Source organism: Pipistrellus kuhlii, unplaced genomic scaffold (assembly GCF_014108245.1).
Source record: "Pipistrellus kuhlii isolate mPipKuh1 unplaced genomic scaffold, mPipKuh1.p scaffold_m20_p_20, whole genome shotgun sequence".
NCBI classification, from domain to species: domain Eukaryota; kingdom Metazoa; phylum Chordata; class Mammalia; order Chiroptera; family Vespertilionidae; genus Pipistrellus; species Pipistrellus kuhlii.
This window is the reverse complement of record NW_023425516.1, coordinates 7501-33838: the sequence shown is the minus strand read 5'-3', so window position 1 is coordinate 33838 and position 26338 is coordinate 7501. Positions and strand designations below refer to the sequence as shown.

General features: G+C 64.4%; 1 protein-coding gene across 1 annotated transcript in view; it reads left to right on the top strand.

Annotated features, from left to right (window-relative positions):
• Positions 1 to 2876: 2876 nt before the first annotated feature.
• LOC118725629 (transient receptor potential cation channel subfamily V member 4) overlaps positions 2877 to 26338 on the top strand; it is a gene marked incomplete at its 3' end in the record, with an annotated part of 28927 nt that continues 5465 nt past the window's right edge. The window contains exons 1-4 of the mRNA XM_036449618.2: positions 2877 to 2918; positions 18115 to 18509; positions 22436 to 22608; positions 23943 to 24095. Coding sequence (XP_036305511.2) covers positions 18145 to 18509; positions 22436 to 22608; positions 23943 to 24095 — 691 coding nt within the window. The remainder of the gene's footprint in view (positions 2919 to 18114; positions 18510 to 22435; positions 22609 to 23942; positions 24096 to 26338) is intronic.

The following is a 26338-nucleotide window of genomic DNA, read 5'->3' as shown; positions in this document are numbered from 1 at the left end:
ATACAGTAGGTGCTGGCTAAGTGCAGGCTCCAGGGGCAGCCAGGAGCCCCTGGGGTGGAATAGCTGCGCCCCTGGCTCTGGGACCGGTGGGCTGCACTGAACTCCCCTCCCCTCAGAGGAGGGTTCCGTGGAGTCCCTCTGCTCCCCTCCCCTCCCCTCCCTTCCCCTCCCCTCCCCTCCTCTCCTCTCCTCTCCCCTCCCCTCCCCTCCCCTCCCCTCCTCTCCGCTCCCCTCCGCTCCCCTCCCTCCCCTCCTCTCCCCTCCCCTCCTCTCCTCTCCCCTCCACTCCCCTCCCCTCCCCTCCCCTCCCTTCCCCTCCCTCCCCTCCCCTCCCCTCCCCTCCCCTCCCCTCGCCTCCCCTCTCCTCCCCTCCCCTCCCCTCCTCTCCCCTCCCCTCCCCTCCCTCCCCTCCCCTCCTCCCTCCGCTCCCCTCCCCTCCCCTCCCTTCCCCTCCCCTCCGCTCCCCTCCGCTCCCCTCCCCTCCGCTCCCCTCCCTCCCAGCGTGGCAGAGTGTCACCAGTGAGGAGCGGGAAGTGAAGGCAGCCCTCTCGCAGCCCTCGCTCGCCTTCAGCGGCAGCAGCGAGGGGCTGCTGGGTGGCTGACCCCTCACAGCCTCCTCCGGCTCACCTCTGCCCGCTTTCAACCAGTATTTCCCCCATTTTTTTAATTGTGGGAAAACACACATATCAGAATTGGCCATCGGGAACCGTTTTCAAGTGTACAGTTCAGCGGCATTAAGTACATTCATGTTGTGCAAACATCACCACCCACCTCCCTAATGCTCTCATTTGGCAAAACAAACTGTGTGCCCACCAGGCAATAGCTTTCTACTCCCCTCTCCGTCTCCCTCAACCAGCCGGGGTTTTAAAACACCTACTAAGTGCCAGGCGCTGGTCCTGTAGCTGCACACTAGGCAGTTATGGTCCTTGCTTCTTGGAAACTGTACCCGTTTTCCAGACGAGGAGACTGAGGCTCTGAGAGGGAGGGGCTCCCGCCTCCTCAGTGGTGGGCAGTCCTGACCTGGCGTCAGGAACGAGGCCCTGGGCCGGGAGGAGGCACACCCTCCACGGGGTCTGAGCCGCCGGTCTGTGAAATGGGGGTCGGGAAGGACTGGGTTAGCTGCGGTGACTGAGGCTCCCACCCATCTCCCTGACCTCGGAGAATGAGCATCACCTAGCCACCTCCTCCTGCCCGCCATCGGCCCCCTGCCCGCCGTCGTTGGCCTCCTGCCCGCCATCGGCCCCCTGTCCGCCATCGGCCCCCTGCCCACCATCGGCCCCCTGTCCGCCATCGCCTCCTGCCGGTGGGGATCACATTGTCATTGTCTTTTCATTTGAGACAGAAAGGGCTCCTGGATAGAGCGTCGGCTTGGGGACTGAAAGGTCCCGGGTTTGATTCCTGTCAAGGGCAGGTACCGTTTGATTCCGGTTGCGGGCACATCCCCAGTAGGGGGTATGCAAGAGGCGGCTGATGGATGACTCTCTCATCGATGTTTCTAACTCTCCATCTCTCTCCCTTCCTCTCAGTACAAAATCAATAAAATATATTAGAAAGGGCTCCAGACCAGTCCTGCCCATTCCTCCTCTGCTTCCCACCCTGACCCGCCTGCCCAGCCCGGCCCGGCCGGCCGGCCCGGCAGGCCTCGGGCACATGGGCCGTCCCTGAGGTCAGGAGGGAGGCCAGCGGGCCCTCTGTTTACATTCCTCACGCTGGGTAGCTGGGCTGCTGTTTACCCTCCTGGGTGGGAGGGAAAAGGATTCTCTTCCCACATCCTCTCCAGCCCCGTCTCCATCTGTGAGGGACCCGGCAGCCCACCTCCCAGCTGGGTGGGAGGACGGCTGACTGGACCCCTCTCCCCGCACGCTCTGTGACTTCATTGTCAAGGTAAATGTCTCCCCCTCGGGACTGGTTTGAACAAACCACTTTCGTTCTGGTTCTCTCTTTCCAACAGTTTTGAAAGTCCACTGTCTTACCCAGGGGGCTGTCAGCTCAATGGAATACAAGCAATGGAGATGCCAGGCCGGTGTGGTTCAGTGGTTGACGACCTATGAACCAGGAGGTCACGGTTCAATTCCTGGCCAGGGCGAGCACCTGGGTTGTGGGCTTGATCCCAGTGTGGGGCTTATACAAGGCGGCCGATGGACGATTCTCTCTTATAATTACTGTTGTTATCTCTCCCTCCCTCTTTGAAATCAATAAAAATAAAATAACAACAAAACCAATGGAGACAAAGGGCTGGCTATGGACTGAGGTCGGGGCGGGAGTGAGCTGCCTGCGCTAGGGAGTAACCAAGCAGCCAGGGTGAAGATGCTGCACCGCCGCCAATCCCACACCAGCCAACCCGACACCAGCCAACCCGACACGGAGGAGCCCTTTCACAGTGCTCAGCGCTGTGAAAGGCGGAGGCAAGGCGCCCGGTTTGGCAGCCGGGGGACCCCCCAGACCCGCCGGCCTCGCCGGTGGACGGGTGAAGGGCGGACGGGGCTCTGGGACAGAGGAGAGGCGGTGCCAGGGCGGCTCCGAGGACCGCTGCCTTCTGCCCCGGGCCCAGCCCATCCTCTGGGCGAGGAGACTGAGGCTCCGCCCCGCCCCGGCAGAGAGGGGGGCCCACGGCCCGGGTGCGGGGCGCCCTCCACCCGCCGGGCCCGCGTGGGGTGGGGGGTGAGATGGGGGGCGGCGCGGCCGTAACCTGAGCGCACGGAGGAGGGGCGCACGGAGGAGGGGCGCACGGAGACGGGGCGCACGGAGGAGGGGTTTGGGAGGAGCGCCGGGGAGGAGGGGCGGGGGGAGGGGGAGAAAGGAGGGGCGCCGGGGGGGGGGCGGTGCCGGGAGGAGGGGCGCGGGGAGGGGCCGGGCCGGGCCGGGCGCCGGGGACTCGGAAGCGGCTCTCCCGGCTGCGGGCGCCGCGCGGTCCGGAGGTGAGTGGCGCCCTCGGGGCAGGACCGGGAGGGTCGCGCCGTCAGGGCCCCTCGCCTCCTGCTGGGGCGTCGCGCGGGCGCCCCGGTTCTCCGGGTCCGGGACCTTCCCCGGGGTCCGTCCTTCACTCTTGGGGGAGCCCGGGTCCGAGGAAGCCCCCCCCACCAGCACCCAGGGCGACGCGGAGGAGGCGCGGGCGGGGGACGGAGCCCGGAACCGCAAAGCCACTTTGTTCGCGGGCAGAGCCGGTCTCCCCGCGGAGCTCGCCCGGGTCCGGGTCCGGGTCCGGGTCCGGGTCCGGGGGGACCTCCGCCACCCACCCTGGGGCCCATTCTGGAGACCGGGAAACTGAGGGTCAGGCCAGGACGTGGCTGAGTGGACCGTCCGGCTCCCAAGCCTCCTGCCCCGCGCCCAGGGGGGCCTGGAAGGGGCGGGCGGGCCGTGGCTCCTCGGGGCTGCCGCCTGATCCCTGCCGCCCTGAGCCTGGCACCCTGAGCCTGGCACCCTGAGCCCTGGCACCACCCTGAGCCTGGCACCCTGAGCCTGGCACCCTGAGCCTGGCCCCGGGCCTGAGGGCTGCCCTGGGCTGGGCGCTGCGGGGACCTCAGGTTTGCATGGAGCTCGGCGGACAGGCGCCAGGCGGACAGGCGGACAGGCGGACAGGCGCCAGCGCAGCGGCTGCCTCTGAGGAGGTGGCCTCCCTGCTCCCCTCTGCTGGGTGACCTTGAGCTTGGCCCCCGTGTCCCCTGTGAAACGGGGGCGGCATGAGGCCACCCAGGGCGGGGTGAGGGCGGGCGGCCGGTGCGGGCCGGGCAGCCTGGCGCTCAGAGCCCGGCGCTGGCCGTGGTGTCTGCTGGTGGTGCTGCCACAAACGCCAGAACGAAAAGGGGTGAGGAAGGGTGGACCCGTTCCGCGTTCCTGCCGTTCTTTCTGTCGGAGTAACAGTGGGAGCCAGAGAGGCGGGGGACCCTCTTTCCCGCCTTCACTGGTGAACTGGGGGTGGGGGGGCTCCCAGACAGGTGCCAAGTGGCACCCATGGCCGTCCAGTTCACGTGTAAAGCCAGGTGGCCATCGTGCGACGGAGTAAGTGCCCGGCCAGCGGGCTCAGCGCCCACCTGTGAACCAGGAGGTCACGGTTCGGTCCGGTCAGGGCACAGGCCCGGGTTCGGCTCCATCCCCAGTGTGGGGCGTGCAGGAGGCATCCGATCTATGATCCTCTCTTTCTCTTTCTTTCTTTCTTTCTCTCTTTCTTTCTTTTTTTTAATATATTTTATTGATTTTTTACAGAGAGGAAGAGAGACGGATAGAGAGTTAGAAACATCCATGTGAGAGAAACATCGATCAGCTGCCTCCTGCACACCCCCTACTGGGGATGTGCCCGCAACCAAGGTCCATGCCCTTGACCGAAATCGAACCCGGGACCTTTTGGTCCTCAGGCCGACACTCTATCCACTGAGCTAAACCGGTTTCGGCTATGATTCTCTTTCGTCATAGATGTCTCTATCTCTCCCTCTCCCTTCCTCTACAAAATCACTAAACATTTATATATTAAAAGAGAGAGAGAGAGAAATGGAGTAAGGTGAGTAAACTTTGGGCTTGTAGAGTCAGGAAATTGTTCCGTTTGTGTGGAGTGTGATGTAAACAGGAAGGGGGAGGGGTCAGAGAGGCAGGCCCAGGTCCCACCCAGGTCCCACCCAAGCCCCGGTGTCCAGGCTGGGGTGAGGGGGTGCGGAGGGGGCATGCTGGGTGTGTGGTCTGGAAAGGGGGCCAGGCAGGGAGGCCGGTCCGGAGATGGTCCAGGGAGAGGTGTGAGGCCGGTGGGAACGGGGAGGTGCCTGGAAGGAGACGCAGGAGGAGAAGTGCACAAGGCTGCCGCCCTGGGCCTGGTGCACAGTAGGTGCTCTGTGGCCTAGCTGAGCGACTGAGCACATCACTCTGAGACGGGGAGTCTTTCTTTTAAATATGTTCTTTATTGATTTTGTACAGAGAGGAAGGGAGAGAGATAGAGAGCTAGAAACATCGATGAGAGAGTCATTGATCGGCTGCCTCTTGCACACCCCCTACTGGGGATGTGCCCGCAACCAAGGTACATACCCTTGACCGGAATCGAACCCGGGACCTTTCAGTCCCCAGTCCTCTATCCGAGCCAAACTGGTTTCGGCTGAGACGGGGAGTCTTTTAAGCTCCGTTGTCTGTTCCTGGAGGGAGGTCCATGTGACATGGGCATCTCTCCCCTCCCCGGCCCCTGGCCTGCTGCCTCCAGGCGCCCCGTGTGATTCTGGGAAAGACGCTCCAGGTGCCTCCCCAGTCCCAGGGGCCCAGGGACCAGCTCCGCGCCCTGTCCCAGGACCTGGGCCTCCGGACCGCTCCGCATCGCTCGCTGGGAGAGGAATTCACCTGTTAACGATTAATTCAGATCTCTTGAGATACCTCTGACCGGCTCTGAGCTCGGGGTACAGGTTCTGCCTGGCTGGCTGTCGTCATGACGATGAGAGAGGCATCCACTGAGCACTCACTGTGCGCGGTGCGAGGCCAGGGTGCTAGCCCTCTGAGCGCAGCACGGGGATCGCACCCGGTTTTGAGGGGGAGGAACAGGACTGAGCAGCGGTGTTGTGTGCTCAGGATCTCTCGGCTGGGAAGGGGCAGGCTGGGATCGGAACTCCATGCGTCTGATTTCAAAATCCACGCCCTCCGGCCCCAGGGAGGCCCGTCCGTCTGCCTGGGTCCAGGTGGTGAGATGTAGCATAGAGACACCGGAACGGCTCAGACAGACGTGGGCTCAGCCCTGGGCTGCTCCGCCCTCACCAGGGGAGCTCAGGCCGGTCACCTGACCTCCCAGCCTCAGTTTCCTCTCCTGTCAAATGGGCTCCCAGCTCCCCCTTCGCCAGGACGGACAGGGCACACAGCGGGGCTCTCCCATGCCACCTCCTTCCTCCTCCTGCCCGGCCGTTCCGGGGTGCCCCCCTGGGAGCCCCTGGGAGCCAGCCGGGCGGGGGGAGGGAGCAGGGGCAAATCTAGACTTGTGTTTGGACAAAGGATGATGCCTCTCACCCGTGAAATATTTACGAGCATCAGCTCCGTGCCAAAGCTGCCCTCCCCGCTTTCCTGATTTAATGCGTAAACCGGGGCCGGAGCCCGGCCACCGGGTTCCGGTCCGCTCTCAGCAAATCCCCCCTCCTGGGGCCTCGGTTTCCTCATCGGTAAAATGGGGTGTTGGTAGTGCCTGCTTGGGGGGCGGTTGTGGACTGTCCTCAACACACCAGTGACTGTTTAATCTATAACCAATGCCTCGCGCGCGATGTTAACTTCGCGGTGTCGTACCCCGCCTCCTGGAGGTGGCGGGGGGGGGGGGGGGGGAGGTAGGGAAGGGGCACAGGAAGGCAGGGGTGAGGGGGGGGAGAACAGGAAGGCAGGGGTGGGGGTGGGGGCAGGAAGGTGGGCTTCCATTTTACAGCCGAGAAGACAGACTCAGAAGCAGTTGGCCAGGATGCCCTGCTGGCTGCTGGCAGAGCTGGAATGGAAGCCAGAACCGAGTGACGGTCCCCTGGTCCCCGAAGGCCCAGGGACCGGCCTAGCGTCCTTCCGGAAAGCCACCTGGACCCCTTTGGGGTCTGCGCCACCTCGGCTCACTCTCAGCTCCGCCACTCACTGCTGTGTGACCTCAGGAAGTGGCTTCACCTCTCTGTTTCTTGGGCTGCCGCCTGGGGGTTGCTGGAAGTCAGAGCCCTGCCAGAGTGCGGGGATTCGGGGTATTCCAGCCGCCACCCTGCCCCGCCCAGGGCGCCCCCTGCCCAGGGCGCCCCCTGCCCTGGTGTTGGGTCCCATGAGCTGGCACCCAGACGGGTGGGCACAAGGATGGGAGGCCAGGCCTCATGGTCATTGCGACTCCGACTTCCTTCCGCCTCGGAGCCCTTCCTGGTCCCGCTTCTCTGCCCGCCCGGCCTCGGCGTGGCCCGGGAAGGTGCCCACCTCTGAGCAGGTCTCCCCGGGGTGAGGGCGGGTCGCAGAGCACACGCTGGGGCCCGGGGGCCTCCCAGTCTGCTCCCGATGAGCTCAGGGGACAGGAAAAGCCACAGAGAGGTGGGGCCCGGAGCGGGCGACGGGCGGGCCAGCAGGGTGCTCCTCCTTTCCTCCGGTGAGTAACGGCCGCCCGCCACCGCCCGCCGTGCACAAAGGGCGCTCAGTCTCCCCGGGCGCCTGCTTTTCCTGAGGGCGGAGCGGCCTGGGCCACACTCCGCTGTCCAGGAGGCTGCCCACTGCGGGGACAGCTCCGTGTGCGTGTGTGTGTGCACGTGTGTGTGTATGCGTGTATGTGTGTATGCGTTTGTATGCGTGAGTGTGTGCGTGTGTATGCGTATATATGTGTACATGCGTGTGCGTGTGCGCATGTGCTTGCACTTCCAACATACACCGCAGAGGAGACCAGGGGCACCCCCGGGCACGGCCGGGGCCTCAGGGGGCCGTGGCGGCTCACTCTGCCCTCCTCGGCGCAGACGAGAGGTGTGAAACGAGCGATGAACGAACGGAGGAAGGGGCGGAGGGAACGGGCAGACCCACACGCAGGCTCAGAAACACGCCCGCTCACGCCAGGCCCGGGCTCCTGACCGGGAGCCTGGGTGTCCCGGCTGCCGGGCCTCGGCTCTCCCAGCGGCCAGGGGGCCTTGAGAGCCCTCGCCCTCAGGGCTGGCTCCGGGGCGCTCAGCCGGGCCTGTGGGGGAGCTGGTGCCGGTCCGGGTTCCGCCCAGGGCTGTCTGCCGGGGCCGCTGTGAGCAGGCCTGTCCGGGCCCGGCCTCGGCGGTGACCAGAGCAGAGGGGCCTGTCCTCCCGGAGCTCCTGGCGGCCGACACCCCCAGGGGCCGCACCCCGCGCAGCGGCAGACGGGACTCCCGTCCGTCCGTCTGTGTCCTCCCTCCTCACGTGATCCGTGTCCTCGCTCCTCCCGCCATCCGTGAATCCCCAGGGCGGCCCCTCGCAGGTGGCCCCGGCCCTTCATGGGCCGGAAGCGCCAACTCAGATGGGTTTATTTATTTAATTCCTAGCTCTTTTTAAAAAATATTTGTTTACTAGAGAGAGACACAGAGAAGGGGGAGAGAGAGGCGGGGGGTGGGGGTGGGGAGGGAGACATTGATTTGTTGCATTCTTTGGCTGCTTCTTGTATGTGCCCTGACTGGGAATCGAACCCACAACCTTGGCCTTATCAGGGTGACACTAGCCAACTGAGCTGCCCAGCCGGGGCTCCACTGGGTTTAAAAGCAGGTGGTCGGACCCCAGGCACATCCCCTTCCTGCTGAGTTGTGACCTCGGCTGGGTCTCCTGGTCTCGCCAGGCCTCAGTTTGCTCATCTGTGAAACGGGGGAATAGCAATGCCTACCTCAGAGGGCACGGCTGGGCAAATGCCGGCCGCAACCGCACTCTTCTGGGGCTTCGCCTGTCATCGGGAGTGAAGACGGGAAAGTCCAGCTCCCCAAGTTACTGGGGACGGACGGGGACAGGTGCTGTGCGGTGCACCCTGCGGCCCGCTGCTGGCGAGGGCGCACCCCACCCGGCTCCCTCCCCCGCGCCCCCGCAGTCCTGCTCTCCTCGGGTGTGCCATGCGGTGAGGGGGTGTGTGTGGGGTGCGATGCGGTGAGGGTGTGTGTGGGGTGCCATGCGGTGAGGGTGTGTGTGTGGGGTGCGATGCGGTGAGGGGGGTGTGTGTTGGGGTGCGATGCGGGGAGGGGTGTGTGTGTGGGGTGCGATGCGGGGAGGGGGGTGTGTTGGGGTGCGATGCGGGGAGGGGGGTGTGTGTTGGGGTGCGATGCGGGGAGGGGTGTGTGTTGGGGTGCGATGCGGTGAGGGGGGTGTGTTGGGGTGCGATGTGGTGAGGGGGGTGTGTGGGGTGCGATGCGGTGAGGGGTGTGTGTTGGGGTGCGATGCGGGGAGGGGGGTGTGTGTTGGGGTGGGCGTCTCTCCCCTCTGGCCTCAGTCTTAGGTGGGAAAGGGCCAGTGCCTGTGCTGGGAGCTTCCCACAGGCGGTGAGGTGGAGGCGAGAAGGTGAGAGCACCTCCTCCCAGCACTGCTGTCCGCCGGCTCCGGGCTGGACTCCCCGCTCCGGGCTGGGCTCCGGGCTGGTGTCCGGGCTCCGGGCTGGTCTCCCGGCTCCGGGCTGGGCTCCCGGCTCCGGGCTGGGCTCCGGGCTCCGGGCTGGGCTCCGGGCTCCGGGCTGGTCTCCCGGCTCCGGGCTGGTCTCCCGGCTCCGGGCTGGTGTCCGGGCTCCGGGCTGGTCTCCCGGCTCCGGGCTGGTCTCCGGGCTCCGGGCTGGTGTCCGGGCTCCGGGCTGGTGTCCGGGCTCCGGGCTGGTGTCCGGGCTCCGGGCTGGTGTCTGGGCTCCGGGCTGGTCTCCCGGCTCTGGGCCCGGCTCCGGGCTCCGGGCTGGTCTCCCGGCTCCGGGCTGGTCTCCGGGCTGGTCTCCCCGCTGGAAGCAGGGCACCGTTAACAGCAGTGAGAACAGCTGCGTGTGCTGGGCCCTCCCTGCGCCCCGGCTCCATCCTGAGCTCCCGTGACCACACACTGCCCACAGCAGCCCGCACGGAGGGGCTGTCCTGCATCTTTAACGAAGGGCACAGCTCTGCAGTCCGGAGCAGACACGGACCCCCTCCCGGTGGCCGTGTCCCCCACTTCACAGATGAGGAAACGGAGGCCCAGGAGGAGACGAGGACCGGGCGGGCTCATGGCTCTGAGGCCACACAGTCCTCTCGGGGGAGGGGCTGCCGAGGGGCGTGCAGGCTCCTGACCGCCCTCCTCGGGCTGAGCCGGCAGCACCGCGGAGCAGGCGGGCCGGGTCTGCGAGGGCGGCTCCTGCCCGGAGCGGGCGCCCGAGGAGGGGCAGCGGGGCCTGGAGGCCCTGTATGTCCGGGGGGACGGAGCCCGTTGTCCAAGCTCACGGCCTCGGCGGGCTGAGGGCTGGTTCCCGTAGGCCGGAGGGTGGCGCCCTGGTCTGTGCGCGCCTCGTCCCCGAGGGACCCCCGCCCTCGGCGTCACTGCCCTCCCAGCCCCTGGCGGGACCCCGCCCGTTCCCCGGTGCAGGCCTGGCACACGTGGCGCCGGCTGCGAGGTGGGTGCCCTCAGCCCCGCCCCCTGCCTCCCGCCGCCCTCGCGGGGGCCCTGGGACGGCCGGGGACCAGGAAAGCAGGGCCGGGGAGGGACCGGGTCTGTGCGTGGCCACCCCACAGGCCCGCGGCGGCCGTGAGTCACAGCGCTGCCCGCAGGGTGTGAGGCCAGGGGCCCGCCCGGTGGGGCTGAGGACACTGGGGCTCTGTCTGCGGGACAGGCGGCCACTGTGCGGCAGGCAGGAAGCGGGCTGGGCCGCTGGGTAAATACAGGCGGCGGGAAGGTGCCCAGCGAGGCGGGGTGCCCCCCCCCCCCCCCCCCCCCGCCCGGCAGCCTGGCAGCCTGGCAAGCAGGAGGTTTCGTTTGGCCCAGGGGCCGAGGGCCCAGCGGCGGCTGCTCTGAGGCGGCCGCCGCTCCGGGCTCCGGGCCAGCCACTCCGCCCGCCCTGGGGGCCAGGCCTCCGTGGTCCTCAGGCATGGGTCATCCATCCTCACAGACAGCACAGGACACAGCTCCAGCGGACCTGTCCCGGGTCACCCAGCCCCCCACGCCTCCCCCTCCTCCCAGCCTTCGCTGGTGTCCACAGGCACCGGGCCGGGCCACGGGCTAACCCTGCCCCCCTGGGCGCTGGGCAGGCTGCCCTCTGAGCCTCCGCTCCTGGCCTGGAGGCTGGGGGCTGGGCGGCTGGGTCTTCTCTCCAGAACCAGCAGACCTGGGTGCTCAGACCTGGGTCCTGTGCGGGTCCTTCCCCATCCGCACCGCCTCCCAGTGCTCCCAGTCTGCGCATTCCAGGCACCAAGGGACGCGGGCACCACGGGGAGTGGGACAAGGAGCCCAGGATGGGGCAGGAGGGTGTATGCCGCCCTGGGTCTGTGTGGGGACCCCAGACCTCCCCCTGGTCTGCCTGCCTCCTACCCCCTCCCTCACCTTTCCTCCCTGCCTTCACCCCAGGCCTCACCGCCCGTCCTCGGAGCCCTGCGCTCTCCTGCTCCCTGACCTCTGCCCTGCACCGTCCATGCTGCAGAGCCCGGCCCACGCCCCTCCCCGCAGCCGGACCCAGGCCCGGGTCTCAGAGGAAAGTGGGTGCTGAAGGCCTCTGCCCCCGCACAGCTCCATGCTGGGGCCGCGGGCACACAGCCCTGCTTCCGGGCAGAGCTGGAAGAGGAGATGGGTGGAGAGCAGCACATGTGCATTTACAGAGAAACCAGGGAAGTGCATGCAGGGCCCAGGCTGCTGTGAATGAGCTTCCAACGGGCCAGGAGGGCTCCGGGAGGCAGTGATGGGGCTCCGGGAGGCAGTGATGGGGCTCCGGGAGGCAGTGATGGGGCTCCGGGAGGCAGTGATGGGGCTCCGGGAGGCAGTGATGGCCAGGGGGGCTCCGGGAGGCAGTGATGGGGCTCCGGGAGGCAGTGATGGCCAGGGGGGCTCCGGGAGGCAGTGATGGGGCTCCGGGAGGCAGTGATGGGCCGGGAGGCAGTGATGGTCAGGAGGGCTCCGGGAGGCAGTGATGGGGCTCCGGGAGGCAGTGATGGGGCTCCGGGAGGCAGTGATGAGCCGGGAGGGCTCCGGGAGGCAGTGATGGGGCTCCGGGAGGCAGTGATGGGCCGGGAGGGCTCCGGGAGGCAGTGATGGGGCTCCGGGAGGCAGTGATGGGGCTCCGGGAGGCAGTGATGGGCCGGGAGGGCTCCGGGAGGCAGTGATGGCCAGGGGGGCTCCGGGAGGCAGTGATGGGGCTCCGGGAGGCAGTGATGGGGCTTCGGGAGGCAGTGCCGGGTCAGGAGGGCTCCGGGAGGCAGTGCCGCTGAGCACGAGACCCGAGGAGAGAGCCGGCGGGTGCAGGAAGCCACGGCAGGGACAGCCAGACAGTCTGGAGGGGACACTATCTGCCTTCCCTCCTCGATGCTTTAAAAAATATTTATTTTTAATTTTTAATATATTTTATTGATTTTTTTACAGAGAGGAAGGGAGGGGGATAGAGAGTTAGAAACATCGATGAGAGAGAAACACCGATCAGCTGCCTCCTGCACACCCGCTACTGGGGATGTGCCTGCAACCAAGGTACATGCCCTTGACTGGAATCAAACCTGGGACCTTTCAGTCCGCAGGCTGACGCTCTATCCGCTGAGCCAAAACTGGTCAGGGCGATTCTTTTTATTTTTAAAGGAAAGATCAACTTTTATTTTTTGTTAGTCCTCACCTGAGGATATTTCCCGTTGATTTTGAGAAAGTGGAGGAGACGGGGAGAGACACGTACAGAGAAACATCCATGTGAGAGACACGTCAATGGGCTGCCTCCTGCACACGGGCCACGGATGGAGCCTGCAGCTGAGGGACGGGCCCTGGACCAGAATCACACCCGGGGCCTTTCGGTCCACAGGCCGATGCTCTATCCACTGAGCCACACCGGCTAGGCTCCTCCTAGACTCTCGGGTTGTGCTCCCCGGGATGCCTGCACACGGGGCACTCACAGGCGGCCGGCCACCTGGCCCAGGAGGGCGGGGCGGGAGCAGCTCCCGAACTCCCCGGGGTGTGGCAGCCGCGTGTCCCAACTCGCCTCGGACCTAAGCGGCTTTCCCCCACGTCAGCCGTCAGGAGGACGGGATTTGGCGAGCGCGTGCCAGGGCTGCCGGCGACCGGGCAGAGCCAGGGGCCGCGTGGGGCTGGGCCGAACAGGCCCCCACCTCCCCACGCACCCAGGGCTCCCAGGGAGACGGACGTGGCTGCTGGGGGGAGGGGGGCTTTCTCTGTGGGGCTTTGGCTCAGCTCGCGCCATTCTGCTGGCAGCCGGCTGGGGCCCGGCGGGTGAGGTCCCGGCGGGCGAGGTCCCGGCGGGTGAAGGGGAGGCTCAGGGGAGCGTGTGCAGGCTCGCCCAGCTGGTGGGGGGGCCGGGAGCACCCCTCGGTCTGACGTCACACGCGCTTTCCATGCCCCACGGCTCCCCCAGGTGAGGGGTGGATGTGGCTGCCCGGTGAGCCCTCGGGGCCGGCAGAGCAGGCTGGGTGGCCTTCCCGGTGGCTCTGTGCCGAGCCTGGGCTCTGCCCGGGCGGAGAGGAAGGCTCTGCCCGTCTGCCTGCACAGCCCCAGGGCAGGCAGGGCCTGCTCTGCGCTCCCGGGAGCTCTGCCCCGTCTGCCAGCAGCCCGGAGGGCAGGGCTCTGTCTCCCTCACAGCTGTGTCCTGGCACCTGGCGCTCAGTAGGCGCTCAGTAGGCGCACAGTAGGCGCACAGTAGGCGCTCAGTCAGTGTTTGCTGAGTGAACCATGAAGGAAGGAACAGGTCAATGGCTCCTAGGCCTGCTCCTCGGCTCCTCGGTTCAGATCTGCTTCCGCTCCTCCCGCCCGCCGCCAGCCCCCCCCTCCCCGTGTGTGGACGACAAGCTAGTGTTTATGTTCAAACAAAGGGTTTGGACGCCGACAACAAACACATTGGCCGTCTGACAGGCCGTGAGTGACGGTGGCGGGGCCGGGTGCGCTCAGTACCATCCCCTCGGGGTGCTGGGCTGGCCGTACCCCTTTGCCCTCACTCGGTCCTCGGTGGAGCCCCAGATGCCTGCCTGGTGCCACGAGTTAGCCAGGCTGTTCCTGGAGGAACCCCACTAGGACTGCCCCCCGCCACCCCCCAGCGGCTGGCACGGGCCTGGAATGTGTAATCACAGGCTTCAGGGCAAATGAGAACAGGGAGGGAGCCCTGTCCTGACCGCAGAGAACAGGCTAGTGTTGGGGGAGGGCCCTGCCAGAGCAGCAGAGCAGGCGTGTTTGTGCGTGTGTGTCTGTGTACGTGCGTGTGTGCGTGTGTGTGTGTGTGTGTGTGTGTGTGCGAGCGTCGGTGTGTACACGCCTGGGCGGTGCGGTGTGGAGGGAATCCAGGGTTAGGATTCAGGGTTAGGTTCGCTGCCGGCCTCTCGGAGCCTCAGTTTCCTCAGCTCTAACGGAGCAGCGGCCGCTCTGCGCCGGCTCCGGGACTCACAGGGCGGCGAATGCCAGTCTGTGTGCTGGGGGCGGGGGAGGGGAGGACAGTCTACGGGGCCGTCCTAATGGTGATGGGGCTGTTTTCTTCCTTAATCCCCACCAAGGAGATTTCCCCGTTGGTTTTTAGAGGGAGTGGAAGGGAGAGGAGAGATGGAGAGAGAAACATCGATGAGAGACACTGGTTGCCTCCCGCACACATGGGGCGGGGGATGTGCCTGTACCAAGGTGTGTGCCCTTCACGGGAACTGAACCCGGGACCCTTCAGTCCCCGGCCGACGCTCTGTCCACTGAGCCAACCAGCTAGAGCTAAAGCGTGTTTCAGATGATTAGTAAGGGCCGGAGACACCGACCAGCCCCGGTCCCAGCTGCCTGGGTAGACGCTGCGGTCACAGCCACGTCGTACCGGCCGGAAACCGGGCTCAGACGGCTGGGCTGTGGCAGGGACCCTCCTGGGCGCCTTGCAGCTCGCACAGACACGGTCAGGGCGGCCCGGGCTCTGCGATTCCTGGCCCTTGTGGACCTGCTCTGTGGTTGCAGGCCCATAACCTCTCTGAGCCTCAGTTTCCTCCTCTGTGAAATGGGAGCTACGGTGGCGCCTGCCTGCAGGACAGGGCTCTGCAGCCTCGGCCCTGCAGACCTCCTGGTTCGGGACTGTCCTTGGGCTGTTGAGCCGCCGGTGGCCTCTCTGCCGTACCTTGTGTCCCCGATCTCGCCCGGGGCCCGGGGGACAGACGGGGAGCCGCTGGGCTCGGGGTGCGGTGAGGACCGGTGAGCGTGCGCGTGGGGAGGCAGAGGCCGACCCGGGCCTGGGTGAGAGCAGCAGAACGCTGAGAGTGAGGGAGGGTTGGCTCATGATTACGATCTCGTCATCATTAAACGCTCATCTGATCGCTGTGCCTCGCCCAAGGCCAGTGAGCGGCCGCAGGGGCTGGGCCCCGGGCTGCTGACTCCACACACAGCTGTGGCGCCCGAGAACCCTGGTGCTGTCGGGGTCGGGTTCCTGAGAGGAGGGTGGCATCATGGCGGGGGGTCTGAAGGGGCCCTCCCAGCCACCTCTGTCCCTGGGGGCTCCCTGAGGGGGTGTCCATGAGGGAAAGGAATCTTGGAAAGGAGTGTGGTCATGTACCCAATGCCTCTTCTCTTCCTGACTTTGGGGGCCCCAGTGAGGGGACAGGGATGCTTCTGGGGTGTTTAATTTCTCCCCTCAATGCGGGTACCCCCAGCAGACACTCCTTCCTGCCTCAGCATTGGCATCTGTCCCCACAGAGCGAAGCCGGAAGCCATGTGGCAGCTGCTGGGGGACACGGACCCAAGTCTCCGGCGCCCCCCTGGCTGTGGGACGGGAACTGCTGTCTGCTGAGGTCCTACTAGGTGCCAGCACTGAGTGGGCGCTTCACATTCCTGAGGTCACTGGCCGAGGAGGAGTGGTGCCGTTTCACAGGTGGGGAAACCGAGAGGAAGGGATTTGCCAGGATCACAGCCGCTAGTCACAGGGCCGGGCCAGGAGCCACTGTATCTGCTGTCAGAACCGTGCTCCTCGCCCTCCCTCCTCTCACTGTAGCTGGCCCTGCACCTGCCTGGTCTCACCGAGCTCTTCCTGCAAACCCACGGCAAAGCTCCTGCACTGAACCCACTTCCCAGGCGAGGAGGGAGGCTGCGGTGCTCGGTGCAGGGGCCGCGGAGCCGGCTGCAGCCCAGGCCTGAGTGACTCTACAGTCCGGGCTCCTTCCGCCGTGGAGCCTGGGGCTGGGGGAGGATGGGGAGCGGGGCCAGTCCCGGCAGGAGTGCTGGCATCTGTGCCCCCTGCGCCTGCCAAGAGAGCTCTCTTGAGCCCTGGCTGGTGTGGCTCAGTGGATAGAGTGTCTGCCTGTGAACTGAAGGGTCCTGGGTTTCATTTAGGTCATGGGCACATAGCTGGGTTGCGGGGTTGATCCCCAGTGTGGGGCGTGTAGGAGGCAGCCGATCAGTGATTCTCTCTCATTGTTGATGTTTCTCTCCCTTTCTGAAATTAATTTTTTTTTTTTTTTTTTTTTTTAAGAGAGGCCTCTTGCCGTCCCCACCTCTCGCAGCCGCAGAGCAAACAAGGTGGGGACCAGTCCGTTGCTCCTCTGCTGGTGCTGGGCGGGCGGACAGAGGAGGACTGTTCGTCTCCCCGTTGCTGGGCGGGCGTGGGAGTTCCAGGAAACCGGCCTCGGTGCCAGCCTGGCCCCCGTGCAGCGTGGGCGGGAGCCAGAGACGCGGGTGCAAGTCCAGCTCATCTCCCTCCCGGCGCTGACGGCCCCTGCTGTTCACTTTTATTTTTTTTAATATTAAAATACTAATTTATTATTTTTTGTTAATCCTCAGGATGTTTTTCCATTGGTTTTTAGAGAAAGAGGGAAAGACAGAGAGAAACATCCATGTGAGAGAAACTCATCGATTGGTTGCCTCCTGCGTGTGCCCTGACCAGGGCCTGGGCCGGGCAGAGCCTGCAGCCGAGGTCCATGCCCTCGACCGGAATAGACGCCGGGACCCTTTGGTCTGCAGGCCGACCCGGAGCCAACCCGGCGAGGGCCGTGGCCGGCAAACTGCGGCTCGCGAGCCACACGCGGCTCTTTGGCCCCTGGAGTGTGGCTCTTCCACAAAATACCATGTGCAGAGTGCGCACACAGTGTGATTGAAACGTTATGGCCCATGCGCAGAAGACAGTTTTCAACTTTCAAAATAAATTTCAGTTGTACTGTTGATATTTGACTCTGTCAACTAATGAGTTTGCCAACCACTGGGCTAGGGCTGTTTTAAAAAATATATATTTTATTGATTTCTTACAGAGAGGAAGGGAGAGGGATAGAGAGTCAGAAACATCAGTGAGAGAAACATCCATCCGCTGCCTCCTGCACGCCCCCCACTGGGGATGTGCCTGCAACCGGAACTGAAGCGCTCTGGCCTGCAGGCGGACACTCTCCACTGAGCCAGACCGGCTGGGCTAGTTTTGATTTCCGTTGGCAAATATATTACTTTCCACTGTACAGCCCAGGGACAGACATTTATGTAACGTACGGCGTGGCCGCCTGGTGGAACTAGTGCCACTGACACCGCACAGTCTGTGCTGTTCGGCAGCGCAGCGCACTGCCTGGGCATCGCCCAACGCGGCCGGGATAGCCTGTCCCCACCCGCCCTGATCACCGCCTGCGCCGTGCGCCTCACCCCCCTCCCCCGCCTCTGCACCCCCGCCCGCCGCCTCCACGGGGGCCGGACGTGCTCTCTGCACTGATGCCTGTGCCTGCCCCTCGGAGCCCTCCTCACCTGAGACATGGGACCAGGACACCTTCTCACAGGCCGTCTGTTCGCAGGGAGGGCGTCCCAGGGGAAGGGGCAGTCGGGCTGGGGCACAGCGGGGGGGGATGAGGGGAAGTGGAGGAGGATGGGGGGGTGGAGGATGGGGGGAGTGGAGGGGGATGGGGGTTGTGGAGGGGGATGGGGGAGTGGAGGGGGATGGGGGGAGGGGATGGGGGGAGTGGAGGAGGATGGGGGGAATGGAGGGGGGAGGGGGAGTGGAGGGGGAGGGGGGAGGGGAGGGGGGTGGGGGTACCAGGCAAAGAGGGATATGCTGCACAGGAGCAGAGTTTGTGCCTGGGGAGGCCAGCCACAGCCGGGAACCTCGATTTCTTTCTGATTCTGGAAAATGGGCCAGAGCGGTGGTGCTGGGAGGAAACGGGCCACGGCTCCCGCGGCTCCCGCGGCTCCCGCGGCTCCCGCGGGCTCCTGGCCTGGTGCCGGCGCGGGGAGGCAGGGCCCTGCCCTGGGACACCCCGGTGGCCGGTGACAGCCCGGCGTGGAGTGCCATGTGGCCCTGCCCGGTCAGCACGGCCGGCCGGCTCTGAGCCTGCTCCTGCGGCTCCGCGGCTGGCGGGCTGGGGGGGAGGGAGCCTCGGCCCCAGGTGTGGGGTCCGGGGCGTCTGAGCCCTTCCTCCTGCGGCTCCGCCGGGGAGCGGCCCCGAGCCAGAGCCAGCCGTGTGGGTCCCGGGCCCTGGAGGCTCCGGGCGGCTGGGCCGGGGCTGGGGAGCCGCACCCTGTCGTTACAGCGGAGGCTCTGAGGCCGCGGCGGCGGCTGTTTGCCCACGTGGGAGGGTCCTTCCTGAGCCCACGCCCGCTCCCTTGCAGGCCGGCGCGGAGGCGAGGACGCCGGGCCACATGGCGGAGCCCGGCGAGGGCCCCCGGGCGGGGCCGGGGGAGGCGGCCGAGCCCCCCGGGGACGAGGCCTTCCCGCTGTCCTCGCTGGCCAACCTGTTCGAGGGCGAGGAGGGCTCGCCGTCGCCCTCGCCGCCCGCGGCCGCGCGCCCGGCGGGCACCGGGGACGGGCGGCCAAACCTGCGCATGAAGTTCCAGGGCGCCTTCCGCAAGGGGGTGCCCAACCCCATCGACCTGCTGGAGTCCACGCTGTACGAGTCCGCGGTGGCGCCCGGGCCCAAGAAGGCGCCCATGGACTCGCTCTTCGACTACGGCACCTACCGCCACCACCCCAGCGACAACAAGCGCTGGAGGAGGAGGGCGCTCGAGTGAGTATTGCTGGCTCCGGGCGTGGTCTCAGCTCTGTACCGCCCACCCACCACCTGCCCTTCCTTCCATTTATTCATCCATCTACCTGTCCATCCATCCACCCATCCATTCATCCACCTGCCCTTCCTTCCATTTGCCCACCCGCCTACCTGTACTCACCCACCCACCCACCTGTCCATCCACCCATCCATCCATCCATCCATCTGTCCATCCACTGACCTACCTGTACTCACCCACCCACCCACCTGTCCATCCATCCAACCATCCATCCATCTGTCCATCCACTCACCTACCTGTCACTCATCCACCCACCCACATGTCCATCCATCCATCCACCCACCGCCTGTCCATCCATCCACCCATCCATTCATCCACCTGTCCTTCCTTCCACTCATCCACCCACCCACCTGTCCATCCATCCATCCATCCGTCCATCCACTCACCTGTCCATCCACCCATTAATCCATCCACCCATCCACCCCCTGTCCATCCTTCCATTTATCCATCCATCTACCTGTCCATCCATCCATCCATCCATTCATCCACCTGTCCATCCATTTATTTATCCATCTACCCAACTGTCCATCCATCCACCTACCTGTCCATCCATCCATCCATCCATACACCCACTCACCCATCCATCCATCCATCCACCCACCTGTCTATCCTTCCATTTATCCATCCACCTACCTGTCCACTCATCCACCCACCCACATGTCCATCCATCCATCCATCCATCCACTCACCTGTCCATCCATCCATTAATCCATCCACCCATCCATCCCCCCATCCATCCTTCCATTTATCCATCCATCTACGTCCATCCATCCACCCATCCATTCATCCACCTGTCCATTTATCCATCCACCCATCCATCCACCCACCTGTCCATCCATCTATTTATCCATCTACCCAACTGTCCATCCATCCACCTACCTGTCCATCCATCCATCCATCCATACACCCACTCACCCATCCATCCATCCACCTACCTGTCTATCCTTCCATTTATCCATCCACCCATCCGTCCACCCACATGTCCATCCATCCATCCATCCACTCACCTGTCCATCCATCCATTAATCCATCCACCAATCCATCCCCCTGTCCATCCTTCCATTTATCCATCCATCTACCTGTCCATCCATCCACCCATCCATTCATCCACCTGTCCATCCTTCCATTTATCCATCCACCCATCTGTCCCCCCACCTGTCCATCCATTTATCCATCCACCCATCCGTCCACCCACCTGTCCATCCATCTATTTATCCATCTACCCAACTGTCCATCCATCCACCTACCTGTCCATCCATCCACCCATCCACCCACCCACCCACCCATCCATCCATCCACCTACCTGTCTATCCTTCCATTTATCCATCCACCTACCTGTCCACCCATCCACCCACCCACCTGTTCATCCATCCATCCACCTGCCCATCCTTCCATTTATCCATCTACCCATCCATCCACCCACTCAGCTATTCTTCCATCCATCCACCCACCTGTCCGTCCGTCCATCCATCCATCCATCCATCCATTTATCCTTCCATTCATCCACCCACCTGTCCATCCTTCCATACACTTGTTTGTTCACCCACCCATCCATCCACTCATCCATCTATCCTCTACTCATTCATTCACCCAGCTATCTGTCTTTCCACCTGTCAATCCACTTGTCCAATCCATCTGTCCATCATCATTCAAATATCTATGAACCCATCTATTTATCTGTCATCTACTTGTCCAGCCCTCCACTCATGTCAACCTTCCATTCATCCACCACTTACTCACCCACCTATTCATTCCTTTACTTACCCACTGTTTCTATTCATCCAACCAGTCAGCTACCCATTAAACTATATTCATCATTCATTCATTCCATTTCTAATTTTCTCCCCCTCCCTCTTCCCACCCACCCCTCCCTTCCTTCCTTCCTTCCACCAATTCATTCATCCACCTATCTGTCCATCCACTTGTTCATTCATTTGCTCAGTCACTGACTCATTTATATTTTTGTTCATTTTCTCATCCATTCATCCACCCATCTTCTGTTGACACAATCCCAGCAGCCCCTCCTGGGTCTCCTCCAAGTGCCACCCTCATTCCTGGGCACCTCCTGGGGAGAGGTCAGACGCTAAAGTGTTAACCCTTTCTCTCCATGAAGGAAGCCTGGCTGAAGGAGAGGAGAGGGGAGAGAAGCCCTGGGTGGGTTAACGCACGGCCATCCCAATGCTGCATTCCCTGCCAGGCCTGGCTCCAGCCCCTTGCTGCAGCCCCTCCCTGCCGTCCCCTCCCCCAGCCTCTGCGCCTGCAGAGCCAGCGCCGTTTGTGACCCCGTCCAGGTCCCGACCCCGGTGCCCCTCACATGCCCGATGGCCCAGACTTGGACACCAGCCGTTTCTTTCCTCGACTTTCCCTTCATCAGCTACTCACCTATTCCCCAACTACCCACCTGTCCACCTGTCCATCCACCGTCTGTCCGTCCACCCACCCATCCATCATCACTCCTTTGAATATCTATCTGTACGTCTATTGGTCCTGTCATCTATTGGTCCAGCTTCTCCCCATGACAACCCCTAGACACCCCTCTCCGGCCGGTGTGTCCCGGAGGACAGGTGAAGGCGGAGGTGTCCTCTGTCCTCCTCGCTGATCAGGCTCATTTACACCCTGGATGCGGCCTGTGGTCACTGATTCACTCAGTTACTGTTTCTCAAGCCCGGCCATGGGCCAGGCCGTGGGGCGGGCCCGGGGGTCCGGGCTGAGCTAGACCGGATGCACCCCCACTCAGGTGGCCCTTCCCTGTGGAGGGCGAGGCAGGCAGTAAGCACGTCAGTGAACGCATGGATGGAGGTGGCGGAGGGCTGAGGGCGGAGACCAGAGCTGATACAGGAAAGGCGCCGGGAGGGCTTCCTGGAGGAGCTGACATTCAGGCCCAGAGCTGGGGTGAGGAAGGGCAGCCGCACGGTGTGTCCAGGTGGAGGGCAGCGCAGGGGCGAGGGCAGCGCTGGGCGCCCTGCCGGTCTAGGGAGCTGGGCTCCAGGCGTCTGCTCAGCCTCTGCTCAGAGGAGCGAGCACCCAGGGCAGCGAGCCTGCGCCCCCTCCCCTGAGGCCTGCTGGAAGCGGGGGCCCCGTGTCTCCCCCCTCAGGCCCTCCTTCCAGCCCTTAGAGAGCTGGGGGGTGGCTGGGCCGCTGTCCTCAGACCCCGAAGGCCGCCTCAGTGAGGTCTGGGGTCGAGGGTGTTCTTTTCATTTCATATGTTGGCTCAAAGGTCAAAGTCCAGGAGCAGATAGATAGAACGGGCTGTGCAGGGCCAGGAGGGGCAGTTCCAGGCTGTGTTCCACCTCTTCCCCGTCCCTGGCCAGGGCTCTGCTGCCCCCTGGCCACTGCCACAGCCCGCCCCGGCCTCGTCTCCCCCTCTGCCCACCTCCGCTGGCATGGCACAGCCCGCGCCCCCCTCCCCTCCCTCGCGCCCCTGCCTGTCTTTCCGACCTCAGTGTGCACCCGGCACACAGTAGGCGCTGAATACCCGTCTCTGCTCCCGTTCACTGTGCGGGGCCTCACTGGCCGTTTGTGAACGAGGGCTCGTGATGAGCGTCGAATAAATGAATGAGTTCTTCGCCTTTCAGCCCGGCGTTCCTCCTCCGTGCTCTCACTGCCTGCCTCCTCAGCCTCTGCTTAGTGCGTGTTCAGTAAACGACAGACGGGAGGGACGGACGGACGGACAGAGGTGCGGGCTGTGTGTTTGTTTCCATCTGGCTGTCTCTCCACACAAACACAGGAGTCCTGGGTGCAGTGCGTTGGATAAAACAGCTGACCCTGCCCCCTCCGTCTGGCCTGTCCCCGGGCTCTGGCTGACCCCGGGGCTGGGGGTGGGCAGGGGACGAACCCTCTGGTCACTGCCCCCCCCCCCCCCCCGCAGGAAGCAGCCGCAGAGCCCCAAGGCTCCGGCGCCCCAGCCGCCCCCCGTCCTCAAGGTCTTCAACCGGCCCATCCTGTTCGACATCGTGTCCCGGGGCTCCACGGCGGGCCTGGACGGGCTGCTCCCCTACCTGCTCACCCACAAGAAGCGCCTGACGGACGAGGAGTTCCGGGGTGAGCCTCCGGGGGGCTGGGGTGGCGGGCAGGCCAGCCAGAGCGGGAGGCACGGGGGCTCCTGTGCCCCCGCCTCCTCCCTGGTCCGGAGGCTGCACTGGCTGAAGGAGCCTGGGCAGGGAGTCCGGCCCTGGGTGTCTTTGGCTATGTGGCTTACCCTCTCTGGGCCTCCGCTGGCTCTGTCTGCTCATCGTCCAGCCTTCCCTGAGCAAGGGCAGGCCAGCAGAGTCCACCCTCCGGGGCAGACCGCCTCCACCGCGGAGCCGAGTGTGGCCTCCTGACCCGGTGTCTCACCCGTGAGCTGGGAGGGGGAGGCAGGGCCCGGCCTCAGCTCAGGCCCCTGGGATTCTGGCAGTCCTGCCTGCTGGGCTGGGGCAGGGCACCAGGTCTGGTCCGCTTGTGCTCCCAGACACTGTCTCTCCCCTCCCCCCCCCCCCCGCCTCGTACCCCCCAGCTTCCCAGCGTCCCTCCCGTCTCCACTGCCCCAGCCTCCCCCCCCCACCCCACCCCAAACCCCCAGCCCGGGAGCTCGCCCTCCAGCCGTGTCCAGGCTCAAAACACCCCGGGGCCCAGCTGCCTCTGCTGCCGGCCTTCCCTGGATGCAGGCAGGTGGTCTGTGAGCCCCGCCACCAGGCAGCCACCTGCTGTGTGTGTTTTCATCAACAAGACCCCCAGGTTGTTGAGTCTCGGGCCCCACCGAGCCCCCGGGGCCGCCCTGCGTGTTGTTCCAGCCGGAGGCTCAGGAGGTCACTGTGACCGCCCCCTCCCACCAGCGCCTCCCGCTGCAGGGCCCGCTCCAGCAGCCGGGCGGGCGGTCACTTCGCCACCTGGTGGTCAATCCTGGAACTGCGTTTCTGGGAAGGCACTGCTCTTGGCATCTTCCCCCAGGACCTGGCTGGCAGCCCCCAGCCCCAGGTCTGGGGCGTGGAAGCCCAAATCCAGGGCCCAGTTCCGTGCCCCACACACCCACGGGGCAGCCCAGCGCTGGGAGCCTGCCCTCCTCCGCCCTCCGGGGCACAGGTGCGAGGACCCCGTGTGTCCAGCGGGCGGGCGGAGGCTGCTGGGTCTGGTTTGGAGGCTTCGGCCTCATCAGCAGGCGAAAGGCTCTGAGAAGTCCTGAACCCGCACCCCCGCCTATTTGCCTTGTAAAGTTCCCTCCCGACCTGCTTTCCAAACACCAGCCTCTCCACAGGCGGCGGCTTCTCACGTTTTAAGGCCCCTCAGCTCGGCGGGGAGCGGGGAGGGAACAGGCCCCGAGAGGAGGCGAGGCGGGCCCGGGCCCCTCCTGCCCAGCAGCCGGGCCGGGGGACCCCTCATTCCTGCCCGTCCCCCAGAGCCCTCCACGGGGAAGACCTGCCTGCCCAAGGCCCTGCTGAACCTCAGCAACGGCCGCAACGACACCATCCCGCTGCTGCTGGACATCGCCGCGCGCACCGGCAACACGCGCGAGTTCGTCAACTCGCCCTTCCGGGACATCTACTACCGAGGTGGGCGGGGCACCCCACTTCCCACCCCCTCCCGAGGTGGGGGGACCCCGGGGGGCGCCCCTCTCTTCCCACCCACCTCCCGGCACATCTACTACCGAGGTGGGTGGGGGACCCCACTTCCCACCCCCCTCCCGGGACATCTACTACCGAGGTGGGGGAGACCCCGGGGGGCGCCCCTCTCTTCCCACCCCCCTCCCGGGACATCTACTACCGAGTGGGGGGACCCCGGGGGGCGCCCCTCTCTTCCCACCCCCCTCCCGGGACATCTACTACCGAGGTGGGTGGGGGACCCCACTTCCCACCCCCCTCCCGGGACATCTACTACCGAGGTGGGCGGGGGGGGGGGGTGCCCCTCTCTTCCCACCCCCCTGCCGGGACATCTATTACCGAGATGGGCAGGGAGGGGGCGCCTTCACTTCCCACCTCCGAGGGCTTCACACTGGCTCTGTGTCAGTGTGCACCTAGAAACCTGCTGATTGCTGAATGAATGAATGAGTGAGTGAATGAATGAGGGAGGGAGGAGTGAGTGAATGAATGAGGGAATGGTGAGTGAATGAGTGAATGAGTGAGGGAATGAATGAGGGAGTGAGGGAATGAGTGAGGGAATGAATGAGGGAGTGAGTGAATGATGAGTGAATAAGTGAGTGAATGAGTGAGGGAATGAATGAGGGAGGGAGGGAGTGCGTGAATGAGGGAGTGAGTGAATGATGAGTGAATAAGTGAGTGAATGAGTGAGGGAATGAATGAGGGAGTGAGGGAATGAGTGAGGGAATGAATAAGGGAGGGAGGAGTGAGTGAATGAGGGAGTGAGTGAATGAATGAGTGAGTGAGTGAATGAATGAGGGAATAGATGAATGAGTGAATGGGGGAGTGAGGGAATGAGTGTGTGAATGAATGAGTGAGTGAATGAGTGAGTGAATGAATGAGTGAGGGAGTGAATGAGTGAGTGAATGAATGAGTGAGTGAATGAGTGAGTGAATGAAGGAGTGAATGAGTGGGTGAATGAGGGAGGGAGTGAATGAGGGAGTGAATGAATGAGTGAGTGAGTGAATGAGGGAGTGAGTGAGTGAGGGAGTGAGTGAATGAGGGAGTGAGTGAGGGAGGGAGTGAGTGAATGAGTGAGGGAGTGAATGAATGAGGGAGTGAGTGAATGAGGGAGTGAATGAATGAGGGAGTGAGTGAATGAGGAGTGAGTGAGGGAGTGAATGAGTGAGGGAGTGAATGAGTGGGTGAATGAGGGAATGGGTGAATGAGGGAGTGGGTGAATGAGGGAGTGAGTGAATGAGGAGTGAGTGAATGAGTGAGGGAGTGAGGGAGTGAATGAGTGGGTGAATGAGGGAGTGAATGAATGAGGGAGTGAGTGAATGAGGAGTGAGTGAGGGAGTGAATGAGGGAGTGAATGAGTGAGGGAGTGAATGAGGGAGTGAGTGAGTGAATGAGGGAGGGAGTGAATGAGGGAGTGAGTGAATGAGGGAGTGGGTGAATGAGGGAGGGAGTGAATGAGGGAGGGAGTGAATGAGGGAGGGAGTGAATGAGGAGTGAAGGGGTGGACTCGGGTGTCCTGCATTTCACAGTCAGGATTTGAGGTGCACGGAGCCCGGTGACCGGGAGCTCGGGTCCTGGCCCTCAGACGCTCTGTTCGGGCTCCAGGCCCTGGGAGGTGGGTCTGTGACCACAGCGCTGAGGGCAGAGGCGTCTGAGCCCAGCTCCCGGCCTGAATCCTGAGATTCGGTGCCTCAGGCCCGGCCCAGGTTCTGTGGGTCACACCTGAGCCCAGAACCCTGAGTCCGGAGGCGGGGTTCCTCCGGAGAGTGGGGGGAGGGAAAGGCGGGGTTCCTCCGGAGAGTGGGGGAGAGGGAAAGGCGGGGTTCCTCCGGAGAGTGGGGGGAGGGAAAGGCGGGGTTTCCTCTGGAGAGTGGGGGGGAGAGAGGGAAAGGCGGGGTTCCTCCGGAGAGAGTGGGGGGGAGGGAAAGGCGGGTTCCTCCGGAGAGTGGGGGAGAGGGAAAGGCGGGGTTCCTCCGAGAGTGGGGGGAGAGGGAAAGGCGGGGTTCCTCCGGAGAGGGGGGGGGGAGAGGAAAGGCGGGGTTCCTCCGGAGGGTGGGGGAGGGAGAGGCGGGGTTTCTCCGGAGAGTGGGGGAGAGGGAGAGGCGGGGTGGTCCTCCGGAGAGTGGGGGAGGAGAGGGAGAGGCGGGGGTTCCTCCGGAGAGTGGGGGAGAGGAAAGGCGGGGTTCCTCCGGAGAGTG